The 19,145-nt window shown below is 42.0% G+C and overlaps 1 protein-coding gene across 1 annotated transcript in view; it reads left to right on the forward strand.

The window, feature by feature from the left end:
- LOC106582275 (titin) overlaps window positions 1-19,145 on the forward strand; it is a 186,521-nt gene that overhangs the window by 11,751 nt on the left and 155,625 nt on the right. The window contains exons 10-37 of the mRNA XM_014165183.2: window positions 1,190-1,255; window positions 1,388-1,646; window positions 1,787-1,898; window positions 2,270-2,494; window positions 2,593-2,735; window positions 2,995-3,152; window positions 3,385-3,612; window positions 3,720-3,964; window positions 4,061-4,293; window positions 4,383-4,547; window positions 6,358-6,526; window positions 6,682-8,372; window positions 8,530-8,802; window positions 8,946-9,212; window positions 9,328-9,600; window positions 9,697-9,960; window positions 10,043-10,303; window positions 13,545-13,805; window positions 13,923-14,186; window positions 14,308-14,568; window positions 14,675-14,935; window positions 15,018-15,278; window positions 15,371-15,512; window positions 17,109-17,277; window positions 17,371-17,602; window positions 17,844-18,128; window positions 18,384-18,509; window positions 18,886-19,074. Of these exons, the coding sequence (XP_014020658.2) occupies window positions 1,190-1,255; window positions 1,388-1,646; window positions 1,787-1,898; window positions 2,270-2,494; window positions 2,593-2,735; window positions 2,995-3,152; window positions 3,385-3,612; window positions 3,720-3,964; window positions 4,061-4,293; window positions 4,383-4,547; window positions 6,358-6,526; window positions 6,682-8,372; window positions 8,530-8,802; window positions 8,946-9,212; window positions 9,328-9,600; window positions 9,697-9,960; window positions 10,043-10,303; window positions 13,545-13,805; window positions 13,923-14,186; window positions 14,308-14,568; window positions 14,675-14,935; window positions 15,018-15,278; window positions 15,371-15,512; window positions 17,109-17,277; window positions 17,371-17,602; window positions 17,844-18,128; window positions 18,384-18,509; window positions 18,886-19,074 (7,483 nt within the window). The remainder of the gene's footprint in view (window positions 1-1,189; window positions 1,256-1,387; window positions 1,647-1,786; window positions 1,899-2,269; window positions 2,495-2,592; window positions 2,736-2,994; window positions 3,153-3,384; window positions 3,613-3,719; window positions 3,965-4,060; window positions 4,294-4,382; window positions 4,548-6,357; window positions 6,527-6,681; window positions 8,373-8,529; window positions 8,803-8,945; window positions 9,213-9,327; window positions 9,601-9,696; window positions 9,961-10,042; window positions 10,304-13,544; window positions 13,806-13,922; window positions 14,187-14,307; window positions 14,569-14,674; window positions 14,936-15,017; window positions 15,279-15,370; window positions 15,513-17,108; window positions 17,278-17,370; window positions 17,603-17,843; window positions 18,129-18,383; window positions 18,510-18,885; window positions 19,075-19,145) is intronic.

The raw sequence follows: 19,145 nt of genomic DNA on the forward strand, positions 1-19,145 counted from the left end.
GAGTGCTGCAGAGATGGTTGTCCTTCTGGAAGGTTCTCCCATCTCCACAGAGAAACTCTGGAGCTCTGTCAGAGGGCCCATCGGGTTCTTGGTCACCTCCCTGACCAAGGCCCTTCTCCCCCGATTGCTCACTTTGGCCGGGCAGCCAGCTCAAGGAAGAGTCATGGTGGTGCCAAACTTCTTCCATTTAAGAATGATGGAAGCCGCTGTGTTCTTGGGGACCTTTCAATGCTGGAGACATTTTTTGGTACCCTTCCCCAGATCTGTGCCTCGTTACAATCTTTTCTTGGAGCTTTACGGCGGTTCCCTTGACCTCATGGCTTGTTTTTTGCTCTGACGTGCACTGTCAACTGTGTGACTTCATGTAGACAGGTGTGTGCCTTTTCAAATCACATCCATCAGTTGAATTTACCACAGGTGGACTCCAATCAAGTTGTAGAAACATCTCAAGGATGATCAATGGAGATACATTTCGCATCTCATAGCAAAGGGTGTGAATACTTATGTAAATAAGGTATTTCTGTTTTTTATACGAATGCTCACTTCATCCGTATACTGTACATCGTTATCCATTCCATTATAGTTTTGAGTGATTGTCCTTAATATTGCTAAACAAAGCAGGCAATATCTTAATGCTTTGTTCTGATTCGTGATGATAATGGTATTCTCCTTGGGTTGATCAGGTTTCAATAGCAGGTTCTGCTATTGCCACACTGCAGAAAGGGTTATCCTCTACCTCTGCACATGTTGCTCAAAAGATCATTTCGACACTCAGTTACAGACTGAGATAGGTGCTAGGTTTACAGGGGGAACGGAGCAAATGTATAAGACTTTGGAAACAAAGGTTTGTAGTCTGGAGTGTTGTGCCCTCTAAAATAACACCGTGTGGAGTTTCACCTCACTGAGTGGTATTGGTAAACCTCCTCTTCACCATAACGCTGAAGCCACGCTACGTCCCCTTTGTTTCAGAATCCATTTGCTTCATAAAGAAAACCTAGCTTGCTCTCCTCTTCTTCTCCTCTTCCCTTCGTCTTCATTTATCTGTTCCCAACCTTTTGTCACAGCTCTTCTTCTTTCTAGGATTAATTCTTAACTTGCGTCCATTTCACCCATGTTTCACCACTCCTAAAGTCATAGTTCAGATGCTGTACTGTTTGTAACTTTTTGTAACTTACATGCATTTTAACAGATTGTTGAGACTGCAGCAGTCCCATCCCATGCAGAAGAGCCAGTTGTGCCACCTACTCTTGTAGCTGTAAGTATTTCTCTTGTGGCTTTATTTCAGGTCATATATGTTATTGTTGTCTATTCAAGCATCATTTCCAACTCCATCTATGTCATCTATGTTAATATTTTGTAATATTTTAAAAATATATTTTTTTTTCAGAGCTTGAAGAACGTGACTGTGACTGAGGGTGAATCTGTGACTCTGGAATGTCAGATCACTGGTCAACCTGCCCCTGGCATCATGTGGTTCAGAGAGGACTACAGAATTGAGAGCTCCATTGACTTCCAGATCACTTATGAGAGTAAATGTGCCCGTCTGGTCATCCGCGAGGCCTTCGTAGAAGACAGCGGTCGCTTCACTTGCACTGCTACTAGCGAGGCTGGAACCATCAGTACATCCTGCTACCTGCTTGTCCAAGGTAAACAGGCAGTTTAGTTTTTTACATTCCTGTCTACAAAGACTACTTACTGTTGAGGTTGAATACTGTACTGCCAAATGGTTAATTGGGTGTATTGGTTTATGAATGTGCTAATACTTGTATACATTTCTTTCTTCTAGTAACTGAGGAGATTGAGACCAGGGAAGAGATGACACAAGAGATGACACAGCAGGAAACGATGACACAGCAGAGAACTGTCACTTTGTTTGACTTTACAACTAAAGAGAAACAGTGAGTGCCAACTATTTTCTACCACTACATTTGAAAACTCTTGGCAGGTATAATTAAGTATTGTGTGCTAGATGTTGACAAGGGAAAACATAAGAATTCTATGCTGCTCAAACATTATGAAATCAATAGCCAGCAGATAATAGTGAATCTTCACTGTATGAGTTTTTCAAATGGGGATGAAAGAAGTTGGAGTAATCCTATTTCAGATTCATTAGTAGAGGGTCCGCACTCAAAAATAGAGATTTTCAAGGTTCTTTTATGCTCAACGTTTTAATGTTTCGACTGTAAGGCCATCGTAAGTCTAATCTTATTTCAGACACTTTTTGAGATACATTTGCCCTAATTACTGTATATTTCCAATGTCCTTCTAGCTTTGCTGTTGAAGCAAAGGAGGAGACCATGTCGGAGGTAAATGTCGCCACCGCAGGTTCACCAGTAGATACTACAGCTGCTGTCGCTCCCTTCTTTATCAAGAAGCCAACTGTACAGAAGTTGGTGGAGGGCGGAAGAGTTGTCTTTGAGTGCCAGATCGGAGGCAGCCCCAAGCCCCACATTATCTGGAAGAAGACTGGAGTGCCCCTTACTACTGGATACAGGTTGTGACACATTTTCAATGAATCTCTATTATGCATTTGTAAGAGTATATTGATAATTGATTGTACTGTTTACAATCTATTACTTATTCATCCATTAGATATAAAGTGCACTACAATAAGGAGAGTGGAGTGTGTAAATTGGAGATCTCCATGACGTTTGCTGATGATGCTGGAGAGTACTCCATCTTTGTCAAGAACCCGCTTGGAGAAGAGTCTGCCTCAGCCAGTCTGCTGGAGGAAGGTCAGTCTCTTTAATCAGAATGTTGTTTAATTTCATGGACTACAAATCCAGTAATATGATGCATCCTAAATGGCACTCTGTTCCTTACATACAGTAGTGCAGTACTTTTGACCAGAGCCCTATGGTCCTTGGTCAAAAGTAGTGCATTACATAGGGAATAGGGTGCATTTTGGGACACACTCATTTTCTTTATCTGGGCCCGTGAAACCAGACCATAATGTCTTAGCTTTTGTTTATACATTGTATATTTTGTTTACAGGGGAATATGAAGAATACATGAAGAAACATGAAATGACCTATAATACTGAAGTGACTACGGTGCAGGCAGATGTTTCCCCTGTTGTTGTGAGCGAATATGACGAGGACCAGAAGTACATCCAGAGAATGGCACAGATGCAAAGCTTTGTTAGAACGCAGGTATTTGGATTTATTAAAAAAACAATACACTAACCTGGGTACCAATCTGTTTGTGCCATCATGCCACTCATTGTCATGCCATATGACACGGAGTACAATGAGTGGAATGTTAGCACAAATCGACTGGTACCCAGGCTAGCAATGCGCTATCATTGTGACGTTATGGTATTTGATTTGTTCTCAGCCACTTGTTATGAGACAAGACATGCTTTATTCCAATGTGTTTTTACAGGAACTCCAGATTTCTTCATTTGAGGAGAGGATTATCCACGAGATTGAGATCCGCATCCTGCAGATTACATACCAACAAATTGTGACTGAGGATCAGGAAGAGATGGTGACTTGTGCAGACCATGAGGCTGTACAGTCAGCCTTTGCCACTCCAGTTAAAAACTACAGGATCATGGAAGGAATGGGTGTTACTTTCCACTGCAAAATGGCAGGAACTCCGCTACCCAAGGTAGTAAAGAAACCATGTATTTTTATTTGATAGAAAGTGTCCATTCCACTTCATTTAAAATGTTGTATATTTTATATATTTATCAAGCTTTTCTTGTCTCTGAAAAGATCGTATGGTACCAAGATGGCAAGCGTATCCATCATGGCGGCCGTTACCAGATGGAGAGTCTTCAGGATGGCAGAGCCAGCCTGCGTCTTCCTGTGGTGCTGCCAGAGGATGAAGGTGTTTACACAGCATTTGCCAGCAACATGAGGGGAAACTCTGTGAGCTCTGGGAAACTGTATGTGGAGCCCACTGCCATTGCAGTAGCTCAGCGTTACACGCCTGAACCTCACTCAATGCAGAGAATTAGGTGAGATTTTTATTACCAAATGTATTTTAATGTATATTTTTTTTAACATCATAAAAACATGCCAAGTATCACTGATTTTGGTATTTATTTGCTCAGGTCTCAGTCCCCAAGATCTCTGAGTCGCTCTCCCGGACGCTCTACTAGTTGCTCTCCCGCACGCTCTCCTGCACGCAGGCTTGATGACACTGATGAGAGTCAGCTTGAGAGACTGTACAAGCCTGTGTTTGTCTTGAAGCCACAGTCATTCAAGTGTGCTGAAGGGCAGACTGCCAGATTTGACCTGAAAGTAGTTGGTAGACCCATGCCTGACACTTTCTGGTTCCACAATGGTAAGTGATGTGAAAACATGATACATCGTCTAGGATATGTTTTATAAAATACAATATTAAACTATTATTCCTTTCTTTGTTCTTTTCAGGACAACAAGTTGTCAATGATTACACCCACAAGATAGTGGTGAAGGAAGATGGAACTACGTCACTGATTGTGGTTCCAGCCATGCCCCATGACTCTGGAGAGTGGACGGTAGTTGCTCAAAACAGAGCTGGAAAAAGCTCTGTCTCCATAACACTTACAGTTGATGGTAAGAGCTTTGTATCGTATCTGGTATACTAATTCCTTATTTTAAAGCAAAAAAATAATAGTCAGTTTGTATCGATACATCATAAACCAGGGCTTTTCAATGTCGGTCCTGGAGGGCCAAAACACTTCTGTTTTTCATCCTCTCCTTGCAGCCCTCCAGGGGCAGAATTGAAAAGCCCTGTCATATACAGTGCATTCAGAAAGAATTCAGATCCCTTGACTTTTTCCACATTCTCTTACATTACAGCCTTATTCTAAAATCGAATAAATAAGACATTTTCCTCATCAATTTACACACAATACCCCATAATGACGCGAAAACAGGTTTTTAGAACTTTTTGTAAATGTATAAAAAAATGTTTTTAAGTATTCAGACCTTCTGCTGTGAGACTCAAAATTGAACTCAGGTGCATCCTGTTTCCATTGATCATCCTTGAGATGTTTCTACAACTTGATTGGAGTCCACCTGTGGTAAATTCAATTGATTGGACATGATTTGGAAAGACACACACCTGTTTATATAAGGTCCCACAGTTGACAGTGCATGTCATAGCAAAAACCAAGCCATGAGGTTGAAGGAATTGTCTGTAGTGCTCTAAGACAGGATTGTGTCGAGGCACAGATCTGGGGAAGGGTACCAAAAAATGTCTGCAGCATTGAAAGGTCCCCAAGGATACAGTGGCCTCCATCAATCTCAAATGGAAGACGTTTGGGACCACCACGACTCTTCCTAGAGCTAGCCGACCGGCCAAACTGAGCAATCGGTGAAGGGCCTTGGTCAGGGACGTTACCAAAAACTCGATGGTCACTCTGACATGGCTCCAAAGTTCCTCTATGAAGATGGGAGAATTTTCCAGAAGGACAACCATCTCTGCAGCACTCCACCAATCAGGCCTTTATGGTAGACTGGCCAGACGGAAGCCACTCCTCAGTAAAAGGCACATGACAGCACACTTGGAGTTTGCCAAAAGACATCTAAAGACTCTCAGACCATGAGAAAGAAGATTCTCTGTTCTGATGAAACCAAGATTGAACTCTTTGGCCTGAATGCCAAGCGTCACGTCTGGAGGAAACCTGGCACCATCCCTACGGTGAAGCATGGTGGTGACAGCATCATGCTGTGGGGATGTTTTTTAGCGGCAGGGACTGGGAGACTAGTCAGGATAGAGGGAAAGATGAACGGAGCAAAGTACAGAGAGATCCTTGATGAAAACCTGCTCCAGAGTACTCAGGACCTCAGACTGGGGTGAAGGTTCACCTTCCAACAGGACAACGGCCCTAAACACACAGCCAAGACGACGCAGGAGTGGCTTCCTTGAGTGGCCCAGCAAGAGCCCGAACTTGAACCCGATCGAACATCTCTGCAGGGACCTGAAAATAGGAGTGCAGCATCACTCCCCATCCAACCTGACAAAGCTTGAGAGGATCTGCAGAAAAGAATGGGAGAAACTCTCCAAATGCAGTGTGCCAAGGTTATAGTGTCATACCCAAGAAAGCTCGAGGCTGCAATCGCTGCCAAAGGTGATTCAACAAAGTACTGAGGAAATGTTCTGAATACTTATGTAAATGTGATATTTCAGTTGTAGTTTTTTTTAAATAAATGTGCAAACATTTATAAAAACCTGTTTTTGCTTTGTCATAATGGGATAATTTGTGTAGATTGATCAGAAAAAAAAACATTTAATCCATCTTAGAATAAGGCTGTTACGAAACAAAATGTAGAAAAAGTCAAGGGGTCTGAATACTTTCCAAATGCACTGAACCATTGTTGAATGATAGCATTGTTCTCATGTGTGTTTCTCCATGTACAGCCAAAGAGAACCTGGTCAGACCCCAATTTATTGAGAAGCTGAAGAACGTCAGTGTCAAGAAAGGCACTCTGGTTGAGTTGGCAGTCAAAGCCATCGGAAACCCCCTGCCTGACATTGTTTGGCTGAAAAACAGTGACATCATCTCCCCACAGAAGCACCCAAATATTAAGTATGTGTTTTGCCCCACCTGTTATCTCAATGTGCACATGCCTATGATATACATCATGTGCACCAAATACCTCTCCATTCCTTATGATATGTATATTGTAACTATCTTTATATTACAAGGTTGTACTGATTTACTAACAATGATGTCTGTTGTAGGTTGGAGGGCCTCAAGGGACAAGCCAAATTCTATATCCCACAATCTGTGAGTTCTGATAGTGCCTGGTACACAGCCACAGCCATTAACAAAGCTGGAAGAGATACCACTCGCTGCAGGGTCAACATTGAAGTGGATGTTGCTGCACCTGAACCGGAGAGGAGACTCATTATCACCAAGGGAACCTACAAGGCCAAGGAAATTGCAGCTCCAGAGTTGGAATCCCTGCATCTACGTTATGGCCAAGAGCAGTGGGAGGATGCTGACCTATATGACAAGGACAAGCAGCAGAAACCGCAGTTTAAGAAGAAGCTGACTTCCGTCAGGTTGAAGCATTCTGGTGTTGTCCACTTTGAATGCAGACTGACCCCTATTGGTGATCCCAATATGGTGGTTGAGTGGTTGCATGATGGCAAACCCCTTGCAGCTGCTAACAGATTGCGCATGGTTAATGAATTTGGCTACTGTAGTCTTGACTTTGAAGTTGCCTATGCCAGAGACAGTGGTGTCATCACCTGCAGAGCAACTAACAAATTTGGAGTTGACCAGACCTCAGCTACACTCATTGTAAAGGATGAGAAGAGCCTTGTTGAGGAGACTCAGTTACCTGAGGGCAGGAGGGAAATTTACAGAATTGATGAGATGGAGCGCATGGCTCATGAAGGAGGTCCTTCTGGAGTCACTGCAGATGAGTATTCAGAGAAGTCAAAGCCTGAAATTGTCCTTCTTCCCGAGCCAGCAAGAGTGTTGGAAGGTGACATTGCAAGATTCCGTTGCAGAGTGATTGGTTATCCTACACCTAAGGTCAACTGGTACCTCAATGGGCAGCTCATTCGCAAGAGCAAGAGAATGAGACTTCGCTATGATGGCATTTACTATCTTGAGATTATCGATATCAAGTTATATGATGCAGGATATGTCAAAGTGGTAGCAGAGAACCCTGAGGGCACAGCTGAGCATATGGTGAAGATAGAGATCACACAGAAAGAGGACTTCAGATCTATTCTCCGTCGCGTTCCTGAACCAAAGGCACATGACACTACTGAACATGGAAGAATTAGCTTTGAAGTTGTGAAGGTTGATAGACCTGCTGATGCCCAGCCAAAGGAAATTGTCAAACTGAGGAAGACTGAAAGAGTCATTCATGAGAAGTCCACAGAGGAGACAGATGAGTTGAAGAGTAAATTTAAGCGCAGGACAGAGGAAGGTTATTATGAAGCCATCACTGCTGTGGAGCTCAAGTCTCGTAAGAAGGATGAGTCCTATGAGGATATGCTTAGGAAGAGGAAGGAAGAACTGCTTCACCATCAAAAAATGTTGTCTGAGGCTAAGAAGAAAAAAGACTTGGAAGAGGGAAAACTCACCATCCCCACAATCAAACCAGAGAAAGTACAGCTCTCTCCCAGCATGGAAGCTCCAAAGATCTTGGAACGCATTGCAAGCCAGACCGTGTCTCAGACCGAGGAAGTTCGCTTCAGAGTCAGAGTTGTTGGCAAACCGGAACCTGAGTGCCAGTGGTTCAAGAATGGAATCCTGCTGGAGAAAACAGATCGTATTTACTGGTTCTGGCCTGAAGACCACGTATGTGAATTAGTGGTCAGAGATGTCACAGCAGAAGACTCTGCTAGCATCATGGTCAAAGCCATGAACATTGCTGGAGAGGCTTCAAGCCAGGCATTCCTGCTGGTGCAAGGTAAATTATCTATTTCAATGCATATGAAGCTTGTATTCTACAAATAGTTAAAGGTTGTATGTAATTTTGCATAAAGAAATATAGAAAACTGTTCTATGTCTACCTTAAAAAATCATATTAAATGTGTCTTTCCTTTGTTTCACTTTAACCACAACAGTTATTACCTTTGCTCAACAACTCGAGGATGTGGAAGCTAAAGAGAAGGACACCATGGTGACCTTTGAGTGTGCTACCAGTGAGCCTTTTGTCAAAGTCAAATGGCTGAAGAACAATGCAGAGATTTTCTCTGGAGACAAATACAGGATGCACTCTGACAGAAAGGTTCATATCCTTTCTGTACTGATCATCAACATGAAGGACGATGCAGAATACAGTTGTGCTGTTATTGAAGATGACCACATCAGGACCACTGCCAGACTCAATGTGGAAGGTTGGTAGTTTTTCTTACTATACTATATCACTTTCACAGACTTCAACAGTTATTTTCAACTGTGACAATAGGGACGTTGGAATACGTTAATTATAGAACAGTAACTCTGAAACAGTTGAACTTAAAATGTTCCTATTGTGCAGGTCCTTCACTGTCAATTGTGAAGAGGCTGGAGAACATTGAAGTGCCTGAGACCTACTCTGGGGAGTTTGAGGTAGAATTGTCTCGAGAGGATGCTGAAGGTACATGGTACTTCAATGACAAGGAAATCACGCCCAGCAGCAAATATGTTACCTCCTCCCGTCGTGGACGCCATGCCTTGTCTATCAAAGACGTCAAGAAAGAAGATCAGGGAAAATATACATTCAAAATTTACGATATGCAGACCAGTGCCTCCCTGAAGATGAAACGTGAGTTGTGACTTTGTTATTAGAGTGGTTAGCGTCTTCTCTTATTCTCAAGACAACCATTACTGTTGAAAAGATGGGATGAACAGCGTAACAATGTCAATGTCTTTTCCTTCAGTGCGCCCTGTGACACTGATGCAACCCCTCACTGACCTGACAATCTGCGAGGGTGACATTGCTCAATTAGAAGTGCGATTCTCTCAGGAAAACGTTAAGGGAACATGGATGAAGAATGGCCAAGCAATCTCCTCCTCAGATCGCATCCACATCGTTATCGACAAACTGGTCCACAAGCTGCTTGTTGAAAATGTGAGCAGAGATGATGCTGCAACATACTCCTTCTTTGTCCCAGCTCAGGATATCACAACCTCTGGGAAGTTGAACATTCAAAGTAAGCAACTTTTATCAGATTGACTATATTCATATTGGTATAATTATATTGTGAATCACCAGATTTTTTAAATTCTATTCTTTCCCTGTTTTACAGCGGTTGACATTTTGAGCCCACTCACTGATGTTACCGCAGTTGAGGGCACCAAGGCTGTTATTGAGACTAAAATCTCTGCTGCTGATGTTACCTCTGTGAAATGGTTCCACAATGACAAGCTTGTGATGCCCAGCGAGAGAATCCAGATGCTTGCAAAGGGATCCAAACAGCACCTGGTATTCCACAGGACCTTTGCCACTGATGAAGGAACCTACAAGCTATGTGTTGGCAAAGCTGACTCTAGCTGTAAACTGACTATTGAAAGTATGTTTTTTTACTGTGTGTTGCAAGTTCATTCAGACCCCATTTATACAGAACCTATTCAACTTATTTTGTTATTTTACAGAAATTCATATCGTGAAGCATATGGAGGATCAAGTTTGCACAGAGACCCAGAATATAACATTTAAAGTCGAGGTTTCCCACCCTGGCATTGCCGCTGTGTGGACATTCAAGAAACAAGAACTCAAAGCTGGTCCAAAGCACAAGATTGAGGCCAAGGGCAAGAATTACAGCCTGACTGTCATTAACACCATGAAGGATGAAGAGGGGCAATACACATTCGCTGCTGGTGAACAGACATCCAGTGCTAAGATTACTGTGTCAGGTATGTTTACTGTCTTTATGATATTGTACATAAACTCCTTCTGAAAAGATTAATTGATTTCCACTGCACTGGCTCAAAGTTGTCTGCTGAGTTGGAACCGATTAGGGTGTTTTCACATATAGTAATTTTTAAAAGAACCAATCTCAGTCCTCTTTAAAGTGATCTCTGGAGTAAAACATTCCAACATTCCCTCAATGCACTCTGGGTTTTTACAAAGTGCAGGAAAAGCCATTCCATCAGAATGTGCTATTGTACAGCTAGATACATTTTGGAAGCTAATATATTGCATTTAGTTAAAAAATAAGACATAATAATTGTAATCAGAAGATACTATTACCATGTAAATATTATTGATAACATAATAAATAGCAGCAGAATTAATGCAGATTAAATAATGCTTTAATTTAAAATTGTACACCCAATGTAAGCTACTAACCCTTTAAGAAGAAGAATTGATTTTGTACCCTGTTGTGATTCTCAACAAATATGTTGATGTCTTCTCACACTATTCAACCCCCACAATCGAATAAACAGTTTATGAAGCTCTCTTAGCCTATAGGTCACATATTGCAAACAAATATTCGTAACTAAAAATACCACACATATTTAGGAAATTCTGTGCATCCTTGACAATCATTTTTTTTCTCCTTTCTTTTCCACCTTTATTTAACCAGGTAGGCCAGTTGAGAACAAGTTCTCATTTACAACTACAACAACCTGGCCAAGATAAAGCAAAGCAGTGTGACAAAAACAACAGCACAGAGTTACACATAAACAAACGTACAGTCAATAACACAATAGAAAAATCTATGTACAGTGTGTGCAAATGTAGAAGAGTAGGGAGGTAAGCAATAAATAGGCCATGGAGGCGAAATAATTACAATTTAGCATTAACACTGTAGTGATAGATGTGCAGATGATGATGTGCAAGTAGAGATACTGGGGTGCAACAGAGCAAGAGGATAAGTAACAATATGGGGATGAGGTAGTTGGGTGTGCTATTTACAGATTGGCTGTGTACAGGTACAGTGATCGGTAATCTGCTCTGACGGCTGATGCTTAAAGTTAGAGAGGGAGATATAAGACTCAAGCTTCACTGATTTTTGCAATTCGTTCCAGTCATTGGCAGCAGAGAACTGGAAGGAAAGGCGGCCAAAGGAAGTGTTGGCTTTGGGGGTAACCAGTGAAATATACGGGTGGGTGTTGCTATGGTGACCAGTGAGCTGAGATAAGGCAGAGCTTTACCTAGCATAGACTTATAGATGACCTGGAGCCAGTGGGTTTGGCGACGAATATGTAGTGAGGGCCAGCCAAAGTCAAGGATCGGTAGGACAGTCAGTTTCACCAGGGTATGTTTTACAGCATGGGTGAAGGAGGCGTTGTTGCGAAATAGGAAGCCGATTCTAGATTTAATTTTGGATTGGAGATGCTCCTCTGGAAGGAGAGTTTACAGTCTAACCAAGTGATCTAGCCGAGTGATCATAAGGTCCAGTGAGTAGCTAGGCGAGCTGGAGACACCGCGATTCAGACAGCTAGCGGGCCGGGGCTAGCATAAGGGCCTTCGGGGGATGTCGCAATGGAAGAGCCTGTTGAAACCCCCTCGGACGGTTACGTCGGCAGACTAGTCCTAATGGATCGGTGGGATTCTGTGTCGGCAGTAAAAGGGTCCAGGCCAATTGGCAAAATAGGTATTGTAGCCCAAGAATTGGCTGATGGACATCTTCAGCTAGCTGGGAGATGGGCCTAGCTCGAGGCTAGCTCCAAGCTAACTGGTGCTTGCTTCGGGACAGAGACGTTAGCCAGGAGTAGCCACTCGGATTGCAGCTAGCTAGCTGATGTCCGAGTTAACGGTGATGACCGCTAGCAGTGGCTAACTGACTACTAGCTAGTAGCTAGTTAGCTGGCTAGCTTCTGATGGGGGTCTGGTTCTAAAGTGTAAAAAATAGCAGATCCGTACCACATTGGGTTAGGCAGGTTGTAGGAGAGTATGTTCAGTCCGTAGATGGAAATTGAGATTCAAATATATATATATACGAAGAAAAAAAGATATATACATGGGACGGGACAAGACAAACAGACGTCTGTCTGCTTCGCCATCTTGGATGGATATTAATCGCTAATTAATATCAACCAAAAAAAAGCATGTTTTTTCCGTGAACCTGCACATCATCATCTTCTCTCTTTTGTGGCACTAATGTGAGTTGTTACGGCAGGGGAAACGGTGTTGCAGTAGTCTGTGTGTGGTGTTTATGGCAGGGGAATCGGTGTTGCAGTAGTCTGTGTGTGGTGTTTATGGCAGGGGAAACGGTGTTGCAGTAGTCTGTGTGTGGTGTTTATGGCAGGGGAATCGGTGTTGCAGTAGTCTGTGTGTGGTGTTTATGGCAGGGGAAACGGTGTTGCAGTAGTCTGTGTGTGGTGTTTATGGCAGGGGAAACGGTGTTGCAGTAGTCTGTGTGTGGTGTTTATGGCAGGGGAAACGGTGTTGCAGTAGTCTGTGTGTGGTGTTTATGGCAGGGGAAACAGTGTTGCAGTAGTCTGTGTGTGGTGTTTATGGCAGGGGAATCAGTGTTGCAGTAGTCTGTGTGTGGTGTTTATGGCAGGGGAATCAGTGTTGCAGTAGTCTGTGTGTGGTGTTTATGGCAGGGGAAACAGTGTTGCAGTAGTCTGTGTGTGGTGTTTATGGCAGGGGAAACAGTGTTGCAGTAGTCTGTGTGTGGTGTTTATGGCAGGGGAAACAGTGTTGCAGTAGTCTGTGTGTGGTGTTTATGGCAGGGGAAACAGTGTTGCAGTAGTCTGTGTGTGGTGTTTATGGCAGGGGAAACAGTGTTGCAGTAGTCTGTGTGTGGTGTTTATGGCAGGGGAAACAGTGTTGCAGTAGTCTGTGTGTGGTGAGAGGAATAATGACAAGTTAAACTGGGGAGATTTGTGTTCACATTCCCTAAAAAAGGGAACCAGACAGCGGAATTCAAGTGAACTAAACTCAGACAACCTCTCGAGATGGTCACAGTTCGGTTCGCTTCAGGGGCTCTTTTGAGGGGTCTGAGTTCCTTTGGAGTGTTCACACTGTACAAAAAATTCAGCGAACTGCACTGAGTTTACAAAAATAGCCTGAAAGGGACCAAGTCTAAAAACCTCCTTAATTCCTTATTTCCATCATATTAATGATTATAACTCCACCTTTCACTACTACGTTCACTTTTAGCCTGTTATATAAAACTAAACCGTGTCTCCACGTTCCCAGGTGGTGCCATAAACAGACCACTCCAGGACGTGACTGTGGCTGAGTCTCAGACAGCTGAGCTGGAGTGTGACGTGGCCAACCCAACTGCTGAGGGCAAGTGGCTGAAGGATGGACAACCTGTGGACTTCAGTGACAATGTCAAACATGTGAAAAATGGAGCTGTCAGACGTCTCGTTATTACCATAACTAGACCCCAGGACATCGGTGAATACACTTACCAGGTTGCAAACTCCAAGACAACAGCCATCCTGAGGGTTGAGTGTAGGTGTTACCTTTTGAGCAGAAATGTTTTGTTTGTTTTCAACTGGCATTAATATATGACTATTATATGATTACTATATGCCTTCTGTTATGTCATGTTTGTGTTTGATTTCATAGCTGTGAAAGTAAAGAAAACCCTGAAGAACCAAACTGTCACTGAGACACAGGAGGCAGAGTTCAGTCTCGAGCTCAGCCACAAGAATGTGAAGGACTCACAATGGATTAAGAATGGCGTAGAGATCCAACCTAGTGAGAAATATGAAATCACAATTGATGGCATGGTCCACACCTTGAAGATCAAGAACTGCGACACACGTGATGAATCAGTTTATGGATTCAAACTTGGAAAACTATCTGCTAATGCCAGATTGAACGTTGAGAGTAAGTTAAAATATTAACTGTCACAAATTGATGTATACAATCAAGTATACAAATGTATCTATACTTGAGATGTTTCTACTTACCCTTTGAGGTTTTTGACTCTTGTCAATCTTTTTTTCAGCAATTAAGATTGTTAAGAAGCCTAAAGATGTGACATCACTATTGGATGCCACTGCCTCTTTTGAGCTGAGCCTGTCTCATGATGACATCCCTATCAAATGGATGTTCAATAACGTTGAGCTTAAACCAAGTGAAAACATGAAAATGCTGTCTGAGAGAAAATCTCACAAGCTGATCATCCAGAATGTGAAGACTAACAACCATGGAGAGTACACTGCTGTAGTTGGAAACCTGCAATGCAGTGCATCTTTACATGTTGAAGGTCGGTATTGCGTTTGTGATGAATAGACTAGAGTACTGGGTATATGATCGCCGAATACTCAATTGATACCTTTTACGTAAATGTTGATTTAATGTGATTTTTCCAGCTCTGCGTGTCACAAAACCCATCAAGAACATTGAAGTCCCAGAGACCCAGGTGGCCACCTTTGAATGTGAAGTGTCACATTTCAATGTCCCATCCACCTGGCTGAAGAATGAAGTGGAGATAGAAATGAGTGACAAGTTCAGGATTGTGGTGCAGGGCAAACTTCACCAGCTCAAGATCATGAACACTGGCAGTGAAGACTCTGCAGAATACACCTTTGTCTGTGGAAATGACAGAGTCTCTGCCACTTTGACTATCAATGGTAAGTTCACTCTTCATTATCAAGGAAGTAATCCCCAATCATATTGTCAGTATTGATCGTAACATTTTTCTTATTTCCTTAGCCATTTTGATCACCAACATGCTGAAAGATCTCAGTGCACAGGAGAAAGACACCATCACATTTGAAGTGAATGTCAACTATGAGGGCATCACCTACAAGTGGCTGAAGAATGGTGTTGAGATTCACTCCACTGACAGATGTCAGAGCCACACCAAACACCTAACTCACTCTCTCACCATCCAAAATGTTAATTTTGGTGATGGTGCAGAGTACAAGTTTGTGGCTGGTTCTGCTGCGTCATCAGCAAAGCTTTATGTTGATGGTATGTTCTTATTTTTCTTACATTTTCTAAAACAAGGTTTTCCTTGATATTTCACAAACTTAAGTCTTATTTCTGTGCCCTCTGTGTTTTAGCTCGCATTATTGAATTTACCAAGCATATCAAAGATATCAAGATCACAGAGAAGAAGAGGGCCACTTTTGAATGCGAGATCTCTGAGCCTAATGTTCAGGTGACGTGGATGAAAGATGGACAGGAGCTGGACATTTCCAAAAGGTTTGTCTTATTACCAGGAATATTAGACCAGGTGAATATAGTAATGGTATCATAATATTCTACAACGGGTTGGTCAAAACAAGCATTGTGATTGGTTGAGACGTGTTCTAAGTCATACTAAAAAAACTGTTTAGCACGGGTAAGCTTATGACGCAAAAATGGGAATCTTGTTTCCTGTTAATCTGAGAAATCCCTGCTCATCCACAGCCTCATCAGCTCAGCCAGACAATTCATTAACTTGATCTCCACTGAAAAAGGCATATTTTACAGGGGGTTGTACAAACGTTGCTGTTTGTCTCTCGACATAGTTTCAATATTGACATTCGATCTCCGCTCTCCAATTGACAATTGACATGTCAGGAGGAGACTGACATCTTTTCTCAGCCAGTCGAAATCATGAATCAGCATAATTTTTATGGCTATATACAAATAAATATCAATAGAAAAACAGGTAAAATGAAATGCAGCTAATTTGGTGTTATTCTAGCTGCACGGTTTGACGTGACTGTGTTATCCGTAGTTGGCTAGCTAGCAAGCAAGGGATAAGAGCGTTGTCAGCCAGCATGGCAACAGAACATTTAGAACGAATGACTGGGTAGCATCCATAGATATAGAATTACAAGACTTCACCCTGGCAACCTCACCAATAGAATGAACAGACATCTTTTCTCAGCCAGTCATAGATCGCCATAATTTTTATGGATATATACAAAGAAATGTCAATAGAGAAACAGGTCAAACGACATGAAATGCAGCTAGTTTGCTGACTTACCAACTTCAGTTTGAAATGATTGTGTTAGCTGTGTAGTTGGCTAGCTCCTCTGAACAGTGTCCTGACGGGAGAGCACATTTCATAAGCTCATTGTTATGGATGTATACAAAACAGCTTAAACAAATGCACATACAGCTACTTTGCTGTTATTCTAGCTTCGCTGTTTGACCTGACTGTGTTAGCCATAGTTGACTAGCTAGCAAGCAAGGGATAATAGCATTGCTAACCAGTATGGCAACAGATCTTTTAGAACGAACGACTGAGTCACGTCCATAGATATAAAACAAAAATACTCTGGCAACATAACAGCAACCATAGATGTGTCAGGACTAGGCCTATATTTATGTTGAGGGATGAAATAGTAGCCTATGAATACATTTATCAAAATAAAGTTTTTTATTTCATTGGTAACCTATTGTAGAAAAGCAATTGTACACATGAGGTTGTGCTGATTCACGGTACTTGAATCTGCCTCGAACTTATGACCGCAGCACAGCTGTGCTAAAAAAGTAGTTTAGCACTTCCTCTGGCGTCCCTGTGGCTCAGTTGGTAGAGCATGGTGTTTGCAACGCCAGCATGGTGTGTGCAACGCCAGGGTTGTGGGTTCGATTCCCACGGTGGGCCAGTACAAACCAAAACATTTTACAAATAAAAAATGCATGAAATAAAAATGAAATGTATGTATTCACTACTGTAAGTCGCTCTGGATAAGAGCGTCTGCTAAAATGACTAAAATGTAAAATGTAAAAAAAATGTACAATTGCTTCAATCGAATCTTAACTATTCATTTGTATCCTAACTGTTATTTCTAAATGCCTTGACAGATACACTGTATCCACTGAGGAATTCCTGCACCGTCTAATGATCCAGTCAGTCTGCATGTCTGATGCCGGAGGGTACTCTGTAATCGCTGGTGCAAGCATGTCAAAGGCTCATCTTACCGTGGAGGGCAAAGATGTCTGCATTACAGAACCTGCTGAGAAGAAAATGACGGTGAATATAAATGACACATTTTTTATATACAGAAAGAAAAACAAACTTTTTCTTATCCATTTTAACATTATTGATATGATTATTAATTTCTAGGTTGTTGAGAAACAAAGAACAACGTTCGAGTTTGAAGTCAATGAGGATGACATTGAAGGTCGCTGGCTGAGGAACGGCATTGAGCTCCAGTTTTCAGTTGACCAGAGGTTCAGCTATGCATGCATTAGAAAGCTCCATCGTCTGACCATCACTGAGACCTACAGAAGTGATGCAGGAGAATACACCTTCATCGCTGGCAGGAACAGGAGGGTGGTGACACTTCATGTCAACAGTAAGTCAAACTTCATGATATACCTTTACCGTAGTAACTGTGCAGTTAAATGTCATTGCCTGTAGAGGGCATAGCAGTGCCCTCCTACCAGAGTAGACGCATAGCAAGTATGGACTGGATAGATACAGCATGACATTTTTTAACAGCTGGAATCAAAGTGATGATGACCAAGGTTTATTCCTCAGTCTTCCATCTTTCTTCATACAATTTATTTGCAATAATTGTTTTCATTTTAATTTAGTCCCTGAGCCACCTCAGATCATTAACCACATGCAGCCCCTGTCTGTGGAGTCCGGCAAACCTGCTCGCTTCTCTGTGGAAGTGACTGGCGTCCCCCAGCCCCAGGTGTTCTGGTACAAGAACTCCCAGGCTCTCTCCCCTGGCTTCAAGTGCAAGTTCCTGCGTGATGGGAATGAACACTGTCTGCTGCTCATTGAAGTGTTCCCAGAGGATGCAGCGGTCTACAATTGTGAGGTCAAGAATGAGGGTGGTGTTGCCACCAGTTCAGCTGCACTGAATGTCGAAGGTAACCATTACATTTTTGTGTGGTAATAACGCCAAGTCAAGGAAAATGATGACGTAACAGAAGACCATTTGTTGTCAAAAGCTAGTTGTAAAGGTATACCATTCATGCAAATGTAGTGCATTCCTTTTATGATTATGTTATCGTATCAACATTTTGAAGAGGGCTAAGATTCCCATGATGTACTTGTTTAGTCGCAGAAGATATTACCTCACAAATAAAGAACTGAAATGGTTTGCTAATTGGTTTTTATTTCAGTCTCAGAAGTAGTTTCTCCTGATACTGGAGCTCCTCTGTCCCCACCTACCATTGTCTCACCAATCAGCAACACCTCAACCGCTGAGGGAGAGTCAGCCAGATTCCAGTGCAAAGTTTCTGGAGAAGGTATTTTGCACATTACATTGTTGGGATGAGTTGGAATAAAATGTAATTTAGTGAATTTCTGGAATTTAATTCATAATTGTAATAGTTGTAATTATAAGTATACCTTTTATTATTTGTTATTGTCTTTGTTGCATTAGAAGGTGAGGCATGAGACCCTCTACATGATAAAACAATTGTTAAAAACATACTTTGATGTTTCAGTCATAGACATTCATCAGACAGCAAATTTGTCAGACAGTAATTTTCAAGAATAATGTACTTTTAATTCATTGTATGTATATATTCACATTTGCTCACAATTATTATTAATAAATAATAACATTTGATCATTAAAAAAAGTTTGAATCTAATTTAATCCTCTCTTCTACATTCGTAGCTCTGAAGATGTCCTGGTTCCGTGGTGAGAAAGAAATTAAGCAGTCAAACTTCTTTAAGATGTCTACATTTGATAACACCTGCCAGCTGGAGATCACCAGAGTGTACTCTGAGGTTGAGGGAGAATACACCTGTGTTGCCAGAAACCCAGCAGGAATGGTCTCATGCTCTGCACATTTGAAACTTGATGGTGAGTTTGCATAACTTTCTGTAACCACATGGGTTCATATTGAGTTATTTTGATGTTGTTTCGATGTAAGC

This window comes from Salmo salar, chromosome ssa21 (genome assembly GCF_905237065.1).
Source record: "Salmo salar chromosome ssa21, Ssal_v3.1, whole genome shotgun sequence".
Lineage (NCBI taxonomy): Eukaryota > Metazoa > Chordata > Actinopteri > Salmoniformes > Salmonidae > Salmo > Salmo salar.